This window comes from Microtus oregoni, unplaced genomic scaffold (genome assembly GCF_018167655.1).
Source record: "Microtus oregoni isolate MIOR12 unplaced genomic scaffold, Mior012 000006F_ref0000085, whole genome shotgun sequence".
Classification (NCBI taxonomy): domain Eukaryota; kingdom Metazoa; phylum Chordata; class Mammalia; order Rodentia; family Cricetidae; genus Microtus; species Microtus oregoni.
The window spans coordinates 860077-873231 of record NW_024543065.1 but is presented as its reverse complement, the minus strand read 5'-3'; the positions used below and the strand labels follow the sequence as shown (position 1 = coordinate 873231).

Here is a 13155-nt window from a genome sequence, read left to right as displayed (position 1 = left end):
TCCTAACAGTTAAGTTCCAATTGGTTTCAATTAATTCAGAAGATATTTGTCAAGGGCTTATTATGTGCCCAACACGGCTACAGTTAGAAGCATCTGCGTAAACCACTACAAATGCCACTTAATTGGCTCTCGGAAGATGCGTTCCTCATCTCCCTGTTTCAAGAAAGAACTGGGTAGCTGGCTCCCTTTTTATTTCTAATGAGATCAAAGAAACCAGAGAAGCAACGGTAAAGTGGTCTTTAGGGGCTTTTAGAACAACACTACAGCTGAGAGACAAAAATAAAACCCAGAAAAGATAGACATGTGTATAATTCTTTGTCAACTCAACTTTATAACTCAAACCCCAGCTTGCTTCCCTGCTCTTCTGCACTGCACAGAGTTCCAGGGAAGGGTGGGACGCTCTACTGCATGCAACAACCTTTTCATTTAAGCTCTCGGGAGCTGTGCTGGCACGGGCTATTTACCCAGAGAATCAAACGATTCTATAGGGTACTTCGTCTCCAAAGGAAAATAGGGACCATCACTCAGGTCAAAACAAAGTCTTGAGAGAATAGAAACATTACAAGAGTTATCAGGAACCCTGGAAGTAAGGAAATCTAAGCTGCAAGAGCATTCCCTTCCATAGCATTAAAGTGCTTGTACATATTCGATCTTAGCATTTGCTAGTATGATGCTGCTATGCAGAGACTATGTTGTATAGAGACCAGCAACGTAATAAATGAGGCTGCAGTGTGCACTCAGTTACACTCATCGGTAACCATTTAAACACAGGTAACAATTCCCTTTGACGACCGACTGAGTGTACTTCTTTTAAAAGCCAGCAGGTGGCGCTAGGAGTATATAGTAACTAAAGAGGTTTTTTTTTTTTTGTTTTGTTTTGTTGCTCCTGCAAAAGAACCATTACCCCTTGAAAGACTTTGGAGTGCTGGGTCCTGCATCAGGACCAGAGAAGCTCTGGGATGTGGAAGGAGCAAGTGGAAAGACTGTTAGATTTAGATGTGATGGACGACTTTAGGGAAACAGCATTTTCCAGACACAACAGGGCAGACCTACAAATGAACTTAGTCTATATAAAATGTGCATAAATTCTAGCTGGACAAAATCCCAGCACATAAGAGGGCAAGTGGGCACAAAGTTACACACCGATTAAGAAGCTATTCACAAATGATAGCTGCTGGGAGAAAAAAAGTCAGTTTTCTTCAATGTAGTGATACTGGGTATATCAACCACACGCCTGGGCAGCTCGAGTGCCTTTAAGAAGAAAAACAACTTTTTTTTTTTTTGAGAGAGAGAGAAAATATGAAAGTTGGCCAAGGGCAGATCTGGGAGGAATTGGGAGAAAGAAAGGAAGACAGAAAAACATACTTTTGACGAAACATTGAAAGAGCCAGAAAAGAAAGCACTATGAAATTATGGGTTTTCTAAAACAAACAAACAAATAATGATAAATAAATCGACTATAGCATTCTTGGGAACATGGCTCTGTAGAACTAGTTTGTGTACCCCAAGTTCCCAGAATGCAGTATTCTTTTTTTTTTAATTTATTTATTTATTAAGGATTTCTGCCTCGTCCCCACAACCGCTTCCCATTTCCCTCCCCCTCCCCCGATCAAGTCCCCCTCCCTCATCTGCTCGAAGAGCAATCAGGGTTCCCTGACCTGTGGGAAGCCCAAGGACTGCCCACCTCTATCCAGGTCTCGTAAGGTGAGAATGCAGTATTCTTAACCCTAGTCCAGAGCCAAATCTTGTAAGTAAACACTGGGTCACATGACTGACATACTAGGTGCCTTGCCAGCCACAGCTGTGTCTACCAGGAGGTAACACACTGTCCACAATGCCATCATAGAAATCAATGAAACAAAGTAAAACAGAAATAGGACTTGAAATCAAAGTATAAGAAAGACACCTAAAAATGAGTAGAGTTGAATGCCTGGTTGACAAAGGAAAACCTCAGGACAACAAAGGCACCAACTGGAAAGAGGAAATTCGTATATTAAAGTGTACCAAAGAAGTCTGGGATACCTGTGAATGGCTGCAAACAGGTCCTCTGTGGTCCTGGGCTTAGTGGGGGTCATCACGCCATCACTCCCTTCTTCCTTAGAGAAGTCCCCGGCTTCCGAGGAAGCAGCAGCTGTGTTGGGCTCCAGCAGCCCAGCTAGAGAGAAGAGAGATGGGCAAACACAAGATGTGATGACTGGCACTTGAGTCCTTGGCGGGGCTCTGGGATACGCTGCTTCCTTGCCATTCCTGAACGTGATAGCCGGGTGGGTCTGCAGTTTGAGTTTTTACAGAAAGAGGGAGACACAACACTCAACTGACAGAGTCAGGGCTCAGTCTTTGCTGCAACAGACTTTGGACGAAGTTGCTCTTAAATTTTGTTAGAATGTTTCTTTGTAGCGCTTCTGCAGAGAGATTACTCCTGCTACTCGGAACCCAGCCTGCTGCAGGCGCGCGCACAAACACACACACACACACACACACACACACACACACACACACACAGCCCTTTAACAATTTCACGAAGCAGCTTGGTGTGTCAGAAGCCCACACAGTGCTGGCTTTCGCCTATTTCTGGGCTGCTTCACCTGGCACCACTGAGTGTTGAGCAGCCCTACTTGGCTCAGCCCCAGAGCAGCAGAGGAGAGAGCAGCCAGGCTTACCTTCTCTGCCCTGTTGAGACAGGCAGCTCTCCGCATTGCCCTCATCATCCACGCTGCTCTTGGCTGACTCTTCCTGTGTGGGTCCCAGTGAGGCACTGGGCTGGACCATGGGGGCATTGGTTTCCACGCTGCCAGGGGACAAGGACCCTGCAGCTCCTCTTTCCAGAACCGGACTGCTGGGGGTGGGGGCCGTAGCATGAGAACCAGCTCGGGATGCTGGGCTAGCTTTCTCCTCTTGGCTCTGCACAGCCTCCCCCTCTGCCCTGGTAGGGCTGGGCACGCCTGGGAAGGCTTCGCTCCCGTTCTCTGTGGGCTCCGCTGTGAAATCTCTCTGCGGAGGTGGTACCACCAGGAACAGTTTGGGCTTCTTGGAGATGGGAGGTGGCTTCCTGCTGGGTGAAGAGTCCGGGAGCAGAGTGGTCCGGAGGCTGGGCCCCGCACACGGAGCTCCATCACTGCGGCTCAGAAGGCCACCACGGTCGGTTGCACTGTCATGGTCACCCTGACTCTGGCTCTTGGCAGGCGTCGGGAGCGAGCTCGTCACAGAGGCAGGCTGGCTTTCACTCTCCATTTCATTTATGCTATTTCGGGATTTGAGGAGAGCAGATGGCTTTAAGTGATACTGTGGAGCAGTCGGAGTTCGTTGTTCCTGAGCTGATGGTTCAGAAAACAGGGCTGCCTCGGCACCTGAGTTCTTTCTCACTGGCCTCAATTGCACCATCTGCAACACTTCCGTGGTGATCAGGGGCATTGGGGGTCGGCAGCCTTCCTCCTTGTTGGCAGGCCGCCGGAGAGCCTCCCTGGAGGATTCGGACTGGCTAGAGGTTTTGAAAAAAGGCCTGTTATCTTTCATGAACTTAGGGTCCAGGGGTGGGGCGGGAGGGGGTTCCGATGAGGGAAAGAAAGGTGGAGGAGGTGCTGGCAAAGGAGGTGAGGATCTTGGAAGAGGGGGGCTAAGAGCTGTGGGGGGAGGAGAAAGGCACCTGTCAGTGGGGGAGCAGAAGGGAACAAGGGCTTCTGGAGGTGGAGGGGGGAACACCGGAGAGGGAGGCAGAGGAGAGGCCTCTGAGCAATCTGCTAGGGGAGGAGGTGGTGGAAGAAAAGGGGACTTGTCTGCCAGACAGGGAGAAGGCAGAGAGGGGAGAGGAGGGGGAGGAGCAAGGGGCGAGGCTAGGGCTGAATCCAATTTCTTCATGGTGCCACTTCCTTCAGTAGAAGTATTAGAAGAGAGAGAAGTGGACGAGGAAGAGATGGACATGGAGGAGATTAGAGACGACTTCCTTTCTGGTACCTTGGGCTTGGCCTTCCCCTTCCCATTTGCTGGTGACATTGACTTTAAAAACACAGGCACAGGGGTGAGTGCTGTGGGTGTATTCGACTGGCTGGAATACCCACTGGATGGAGAGGTGACTCTCTGCGACTTCTCTGGTGAGGTGATCTTTGGTTTAACGGAGCCACCAGGCACTTGGGACATTGGGACTCTGGAGCCCTCTTGGATGTGACCGACGGGCCCATTTCCAGTTGGCGCCTCCCTGCTAGCTGAGCAGCCGCCTGAGGGGTTCCCTGGATCTTCCGGCAAGTTTGTGTAGTCAATATAGTAGCCCCAAGGGTCTGTGTACTCCGACTTGACGCTGCTTGTATCGCTCTGCGATGGCGTTGCCCCGCATAGGGCATACACGTTGGGAGCGGTCGCGGAGGTCATGCTGCTCCCCTCGCTGACAACGCTCTGGCTTCGGGACCGAGGGAGCCAGGCTTCCTCGCAGTCGCTGCTGGGGCTCTGGGAAGGGGAGCTGCTGCCCTTGCCAGCGAGGCTTTGCTGCAGCGAGTGCTGGAGCGAGGCGATGAGGCTCTCATTGAGCACCTGCCCATTTGACTGACTGTTCTTCTTAGGAACTCTCCGCAGGGAGTCTGTCCGGGATGGGGGCGGAGGGGGTTTCTTTGCTTTCTTCAGAGAGATGTTTCTGGAAAGGGATTTATCCTGCGGATGGGCCTGATCCCCTTGGCTTCTCTGAGCCCTGCCATCAAAAACATTGACCATACTGTGCCTGGGGTTCCCAAAGCCGTCACTGATACCGTACGAGTTCCCAGTCTCGTGTCCAGCATCACTGGGAGTGGTCATATAGTAACTGTCGTGGTCCTCGGAATACAGGGACCTGGCATCCTCCTTGACAGAAGTTTGGTCCAAACTGCAGCTGCTCATGTTACTCGTGGGAGTAGAGCAACTAGGTGTGGCCAGGTGTGGCTTCAGAGGGGATGACCGCCCATTGCTGGAGGCTTTACAGTCCCAGGGCTCAGAGCCGCCATGCCCCCTGTCCCCCGAATAACTAGACTCGCTCTTGCCATCCACATCTGGGGGGTGGGCAGGGAAGCTCAGGCTGTTTCTACAATGATAGGGTATGGCTTGAGACCCATTCTCCCGATTTGCTGGAGCATTTAGAGAGCCCCCTGAATCACAGAGGGCTAACAGTGTGGTGGCACTGGGGGCCGAAGAACGAACGATATGGCTCTCGCTCCAGTGGTGACTGGGGGACGGGTGGTCATCTTTCACAGAACATCGGGGCGCCGGGCGGTCTCTGGGTTTTATCTTTGAGTATGTGGATGAGCCAGGCGTTCTACTGTCCAGCTGCCCGGCACTCTGGGCAGTGTGAATAACAATGACCTCTGAAGAGGACAGCAGTGTGGCATTGGGGATGACGCTGGTGGAGTAGGCTGCGTGAGGTGAAACCACACAGGCTGGGCTTGCGATGTTTTCGCTCTCCAGGAATGTCAGTTGCTGCGACTTGGGCCGTGAAAGCATTCCAGACCGCGAGGCACCTCCCAAATGTGCAAAGTTTTCATGTCCCCGTGAGCTACCCCCCTGGTAGGGAGAAGTGTCGTCTATATGGTCAGCAGAGCCCAGGGCACCCATCCTTGCCTCCAGCGAATAGGAGCTCGCTCTCGCGCCAGAGCGTGGGAGGCTGTGGAAATCAGCATCGCTATGGAGGCGAGAGGGGAAGACAATACCGGCGGAGTCGCTCAGCACAGACATGTTGCCAGAGGAGCCCGAGAGGTGGCTCATCTGGGCAGCTATGCCTAGCCCTTTGTGGGCCCTGATCCTCCTCATCGATGGCGGGATGACTTTCACATCTTCGGTCTGACAGCTGGAGTCCCTGGTTTCCGAGCCCTGCCCCATAGACCGATAGCTATCAAGCCTTCCTAGTGTGGAGTAGTGGTCTGGGGTGTACTTCGAATGACCACTACCATCATCATCGTGGCCAGTGACTGATGCTGGAGATAAAGCAGAAAGTGGCCTGTTATCTGAAAAGAGAAAACCATAGGTTACTATCACCTGTAACCCACAGTCCCCTCTGATTCTGTTGTAATAAAACAAAAAGTACACCATCGACAACAAAACCCCACAGCCTTTTCTATTTGATTTGGTACCCAGTGGAGTTTAACTGTTCCTGGTGTCTCCAAACCATTACTATCAAGTTCACGTACTTTTATTTTTAATCAGCCCTGTAAATCATCCTATAACATGACTGATGCACATAGCATTCTTGTGTGCTCCTTTTGAGATCATGGTTCCTGAGAACTGATGTGGAATGTCCTTCTGTATTTGTGCTGCTTTTACTGGTTGATGAATAAAGCTGTCTTGGCCAGGCAGGAAATCTGAACAGAGATATATAGAGGGAGTAGACAGAGTCAAGGAGATGCCACGTAGCTGCAGAAGGACACAGACTCCAGAACTTTACCTGGTAAGCCACAGCCTCATGGCGATACACAGACTAATAGAAATGGGTTAATTTAGGTTGTAAGAGTTACATAATAAGAAGCCTGAGCTAATAAGACAAGCAGTGTTGGAATTAATAGAGTTTCTGTGTGGTTATTTGGGTCTGGGCGGCCAGGAGAGAACGAGAAGTCTCCGTTTACAAAGTATTATGGAAGATTTTCTTTTCAAATAAGTGTGTTTTTGCAGAGCGTGGTGGTGCACACCTATAATCCCAATCCTGAGGAGGTAGAGGCAGATGATCTTGAGTTCTAGGCCAATCTGAGCTATACAGTGAGTGATACCTTATCCCCATAAACAACAGGACCTAAGGAGAGAGGTCAGGAAGTAAGTGCTTGTCACCCAAATATGAGGATCTGACTTCAATCGCCAGAAACATTCACAACAGCCCAGCAAGGTGGGTAGCCATCTTGGCTAGGGAGGTGGAGTCAGGTGATCCCAGGACCTACTGGGAAACCACTCCAGTCTATTTGGTAAATTCCAGACCAGTGACTGACCCTGTCTCAAAAAGCAAAGTGGGTATAGCCTCCACATGCACAGACGTCTGCAGGGGCACTGGCCCCCACACATACCCACCTGCCATGTCACAAACACATTCACACATCCACACCCCAAACAACAAAACTGCCCCCACCCATAACTATAAGTAAACACTCAGGTGACAGTGCAAAGTGCAGCACCCAATAAATAGGGCGGTCAGACAGTGGGGCCATAGAGAAACCATTCAAATGATACTGGTCTGAAACCAGTGTTAATCACACTGATTCTCCATGGCAGAAGGAAGTCCTCAGAGAAAGAAAACTGATTCACGGGCCCATCTGTGTTTCGGGCATGTCATTATCCGTCTTAGCCATTATCCTCTGTCTGTTGATGACATTCAAAATTCAACAGCAATCTGTTGTGTTCTAGTTGGGGAAAGAGCTAAGGAACCGATCCAGGGAACATTTCCTCAAATTAGGGATATTTATTTCTCAGAGTTTACAACCAACCAGAGAGTAGTATGTTCAAAAGAAAAGGAAAGAAACACAAGAAGGGATGAAACAAGAAGGAAGTGGACGGTAAAAACTGTAACTGTAAATAAGCAGATTTCAAGCCACACAGGGAGAAACAGAGCTTAAAAAAGAAGAATCACAAAGCCAAGACTTAGCTAATTCCCAGTATGAATCAAATCCTTAAAGATGGTGGCAAAACCATGGCTTCATAGTTTTTTTCCAGTCAATATGAAATATGTATGGGAAGAACAAACAAATACAATATATATAAAATAATTCTATCTGATTGTAAAATATGAAAACTCTTAACATGATATTCACATATATTATGACATCATATTGGGATTAAGGGTTATAGGTCATAGGAAAGGGGAAATGAGAACAGGGGGAGCTTTAGGTGGGGAGGGGGAAAGGATAAAAAACACTAAGAATGTTTGAAAAAGTCATAGGGAATCATAGTTTACATTTCCCTAAAACTGTACATAACATTTATGTGTTGTGCACATGGGTTTAATGAAGTTGGATACGTTCACAACATTTGGGGTGATAATGCTCTCCCAAGGAGATACAGACTATATCTAACAAAAACCTCAGGACCAGGCATAAGAAATCTTTTAAGTTGTTGGTCAGGGGAGTCCAAGTGACTCCCCAAACAATAAAGGGAGGGCATTGCTGTTGCCCTCAGTTTCCTCCCAGAAGTGGAAGGTAAGTTCCTATTGCTGAAGACACCACAAACTTTGGACATAGGACTTGGAGGCACGGAACTGAAAGCCTCCTTTAGGATGAGCCTTCATAGTACTGGAATATGCTACGCAAGCTTCCCAGGGGAAGAGCCATCAGCAGTCCTCCGCGGCTGTGGGACTTAAAAAACTACAGCATTAGCGAGCATGGCAAGACATCCCCAGAATGCAATAGCAGCACTTACATCTAAGTGGGAACCAACAGCTGTTTAATCCAGTGGTTCTCAACCTTCCCAATGATGCGACCCTTTAATACAGTCCCTGATATCGTAGTGACCCCACAACCATAAAATTATTTTCATTGCTACTTCATAACTGTTTGCTACTGTGATGAATCATAGTGTAAAACCCGGTATTTTCCGATACTTTTAGGCAACGCCTGTGAAAGAAGAGTCAGTTGACTCTCAGAGGGGTCACAACCCACACGTTGAGGACTGCTGATTTAATTGGTCCTAAGGGCTACTCAACGGAAAGGAGCTGAGGCCTGACACTGTAAACCTTCAGCTATCTAGGTCTGGGAAAGGTTTTCCCCAAGAACCTACTACTTCCACATCTCTAAACTAATGTCATTACTAACGAGGTTCAAAATGCTTCTCCTTATGGTCACAGGTAAGTGTCGCTCCTAGGGAGGAAGCTTCTTCTGTAGCAGGTGTGACAGCTACAGAAACCACACCCAGCCAAAGTGCAGAGAACAATTAACTGCGGGGTGCCCAGCCCCAGCTGATAGCACAACCGGTATACCCAAGGCTCAGGAACATCGAGGAAAAGGGAGGGCAAAGGTTGTAGAGCCAGAGGACCAGGAAGTCTGCTTCATGGTAATATCTTCTATCTATACACATAAGGGAAGTGTCAACAATGAAATCTCAGTACTATGACTGCTAAGAAAGACACAAACGATGACAACATGACCAACATGACATTGTAGGTGGGGGAAATCTCAAGGGGCCCATCTCTAGAGGAAGAGCTACAGGCAATTAATGCCTTCTGAGGGAGAGAGGGAGGGAGGGAGAAGGAGAGGGAGGGAGGGAGGGAGGGAGGGAGGGAGGGAGGGAGGGAGAACTTCTGAGTGGTTATCCAACATGAAGCGGTCAGTCCTAAAAACACACAGAAGAGCAACACTAAATGAACTCAGCAGGGAGTATTAACATTCATAAGTGTGTTTGTGTGTGTGTACACACAAACACATACACACATATACATACATATATATATATATATATATATATGAAATCGTGAATTTGAAATGGGGCCATGGGAGGGGGGAATAGTGTATATACAGTATACATATGAAAAAGAAAAGGAATAATGAAAAAGGTCAAATTTTTTTCTACTCCAATCAAATGGAAAACAACAAGTTATAGACCAGCTGATAGGCTTTGGACGTAAATAGTAAAGGAATCAAGACCCAGGCTTTGCTGAGCACTGTTGGCTACCTTCAGAAGGACAGGGGTTGGAATTCCTGAGAATTCCCCCTGCCCACAAAACATAACCATCATTGTGTGTGTGTGTGCACGCTCATCAATCTCAGAGATGCCACAGTACAAAGAAGGCTCCCTAGCAAAAAGCCCTTTTCTTCACTGTGATAATGGAGACTCATTTTACACCTGTGTTGCTAGCAGAGATGACCTGTCACCTTTCTCTACCCTCTCCCGGGTATTCACTGAAAACAGACAGACACATACACTTGTGCATAAAGGTGTCTCTCAGCAAGAGCGCAATGGCCCTGACTCAGCCTCATCAACATCAGACCCTGGGAATGAGCCTATAATAGTTAACAAATAATATGTGTCCCCTACGAGCTCACCATGTGATGCTTGGTCAACAGGAGGGAATGTTCATGAGGATGCTGGGAAAGAAGCTGTTCTTGCAAAGACTGATGGACTAACTAGAACTGATGGAGGAAGGTCATTGGTTAATTAAATAAAGAAACTGCTTGCCCTGATAGGTTAGAACATAGGTGGGTGGAGTAAATAGAACAGAATGCTGGGAGGAAGAGGAAGTGAGCTTAGAGACGCCATGCTCCCTTGTCCCCGGCAGACGCGATAGCTCTGCTCTCTGAAGCAGACGCGATGGAGCAAGCCGCCAGGTCAGACATGCTGAATATTTCCCGGTAAGTGCACCTAGTGGTGCTATGCAGATTATTAGAAATGGGTTAGGCAAAATATGAGAATTAGCCCGTAAGAGGCTAGAGCTAGTGGGCCAAGCAGTGTTTAAAAGAATACAGTTTCCATGTAATTATTTCGGGGCATAAGCTAGCAGGAGCATAGGCCAGGATGCTGGGGTCGCAGCCCCGCCGCTCATACTACTATATAGAACTACAGTGGTGTGGCGAGGTTGGGATGTTGCCAGTCCAAAGGCTGCTTACCCTATTCTGAGCAAGCTTTAGACCCATCAACAGTCATTCCTTGCCTGCCTCTGTGTTAGAACTAACACCCTGTGACTAATTGATCAAAACCTTTTGGGATCTATTAAATTAGCAGACCACTAACTTCCACCAACCCAAAGCTAAGAGTTTCATCAAGATAGCAAATAAGGCCTATAGAAAAGCTTCTTTTACTTTGCTTTAACCACCGCAGCAGGAGGCTGGCTTGTGTAGGTACAGTTAAAAGTTCTGAACATTCAAGGATATCTCAATTCCGTTCCATAACAGGCCCTTTTCTTTAATAACATGGAAGTCACCTGGAGATACAGTTTGGGAATAGAATTCTTTCATGCTTGGTACACGAGACCCAGGGCTTGATCCTTGCATGTAGGTGTGGAGTGGGGGCAGGGGTTCAAAAGTGCAATCCCCTCCCCATAAATCTGCCGAGTTTTGTGGTAGATTTTCAACAATTACTATTAAACTGTTCAAATATAACAAACAAATGTAAGGTGTGAAATCATTCCAGGTTCTGAAAACAGAGCCAGAGACAATGCTTCATCATCTAGAGCTGGGCTCCAGAGCTCTTCTTAAAGCAACAATATTTCTTAAAGGTGCTATAAAAATGGATGAGACATAACCCGTATGAAACCTATCAGAAGGACCACAAAACTTCTGCTACCAAAACAAACTCTCTCATAATTTTAAAGAATGAGTTTCAGTGCCGGGCAGTGGTGGTACATGCACGCCTTTAATCCCAGCACTAGGGAGGCAGAGGCAGGCAGATCTCTGTGAGTTCAAGGCCAGCCTGGTCTACAAGAGCTAGTTCCAGGACAAGCACCAAAGCTACAGAGAAACCCTGTCTTGAAAAACCAACCCCCCCCCAAAAAAAAATGATTTTCAGTTGTCTCAGTGCAAGGCACAAGATGAACGCTATGTGAAAAACAACAACAACAACAACAAAAAAAAACTAATGGCTGAGTGATGGTCGCACACGCCTTTAATCCCGGCACTTGGGAGGCAGAGACAGGCTGATCTCTGTGAGTCTGAGATCAGCCTGGTCTACAGAGTGAGTTCCCGGACAGCCAGGACTGTTACACTAAGAAAGCCAGTCTCAAAAAACCAAAACCAACCAACCAACCAAGGAAACAAAACACAAAACAATAAAACAAAACTAACTACAAAAGGAAGACTAGGAATAAAGGCCAGTCATTCAGGTGCCACCAGAACTCATGGAATTTATTTGAATTTAAAACATGTAAGTAGAATCTTATTCAAATGTTACTTCTCATTCTATCCACCAAATCTTCTAGTCAATATTTAAAAATAGAATGCAATAAAAGCCTTTTGAAAAGCCATATGGAAACTTACTACTGTAGAAGTTCAGACAGACAGACAGATAGACATAAAAGGAACTTAAATGTAGCAACCATAAAATATGGGAAGAGAATGCCCTAACTGACACCATATACTACCAATTAAAATCCCTATTACCAGATATTGGTTATTTTATTGAGTCTTTGGCCAAATGGTTTCCCCCAGACCCTCTATCCTTGCTAAACGTCATAGGCTATTGCCGATACTATTGGTTACCTCTACACCCTGATGGTAAGATTCTATTGCTAAAGACGCAACATACTTATGCTATCAAACATGGAGAGATGGAGCCCACCCAACCAGACTCTCCCCGCTTACTGAATCATGTTCACAGTGCTGCAAAGGACTCTCCATGCTACCAGAGGAGAAAAGCAGTCATCAGTCTCACCCAGCTATTAACTCCTCCAGGGACATTAGCAATCTGCCTGCACGATATCCTGGTGTAACCAACACTCGTTGATTATATGTAAAGCCCACTTATGGGATGGGAACCCATACCCGACACTGCTAAAGTGGCCATGTTGTCTTCTGCAAAGGGAACATCGCAAAAGATTGACGCCTGATGACATGCTGCAAAACCAGAGATGAGTGCCTTGCTCAGCCCATAGCAGAGACACTTCCTGCAGTGCGTGGGAGTTAACACAGAGACCCACAACTGGACAATATGTAGAGGGTGACAGACTTTGGAAGACTCAGTCCTACGTGGGATGTTTTCACCAAACCCTTCTCTCCAGACTCAGAAAGAAGAAAGTGGAAAGGTTGTAAGAACCAGAGGTGAAGGATGCCTCCAAGGAATCAATGTCTTTTAGACTGAACACAATTGGTGCACATATAAACGCACAGAGAATGTGGCAGTTCGTACAAGGCCTACACAGGTCCAAGACAGACAGGATCCCAGCACTGAGCCGGGGAAGTGGACAAAGGCCCCTACCCTTAGCCGAGAAGCTATGTCTAAACGACACTTGCTAGGAGAAGGAAAATGAGTTGCTTAATGGAGGAACAATGGATCACCACACAGGCTCAGGAGCCATTGGCTAATACAAAATAGACCCCATGTTGGTCATAGCTGTGTGTGTGCGCACACGTGACTGCACGCATGTGCATTTTATTTTGTTTTGACAAAGAACATGAAGTTGGGTGGGTAGGGAGAAAGGGAAGTTCAAGGAAGAATTGGTTGGAGGGGAAGAACAAAATTTATTATATGAAAAAAATTTTAAGAGCTAATTTTTTTTTTTTAAAGAATTGTTATCTAATCACT

General features: G+C 47.2%; 1 protein-coding gene across 4 annotated transcripts in view; it reads right to left on the bottom strand.

The window, feature by feature from the left end:
• The window catches only part of Nhsl1 (NHS like 1), a 132339-nt gene that overhangs the window by 4256 nt on the left and 114928 nt on the right, over positions 1-13155 (bottom strand). For all 4 annotated transcript variants that reach the window (XM_041653423.1, XM_041653422.1, XM_041653425.1 and 1 more), the window contains 2 exons: positions 2661-5957; positions 2023-2155 (listed from right to left, as the gene is read on the bottom strand). In XM_041653423.1, coding sequence (XP_041509357.1) covers positions 2023-2155; positions 2661-5957 — 3430 coding nt within the window. The remainder of the gene's footprint in view (positions 1-2022; positions 2156-2660; positions 5958-13155) is intronic.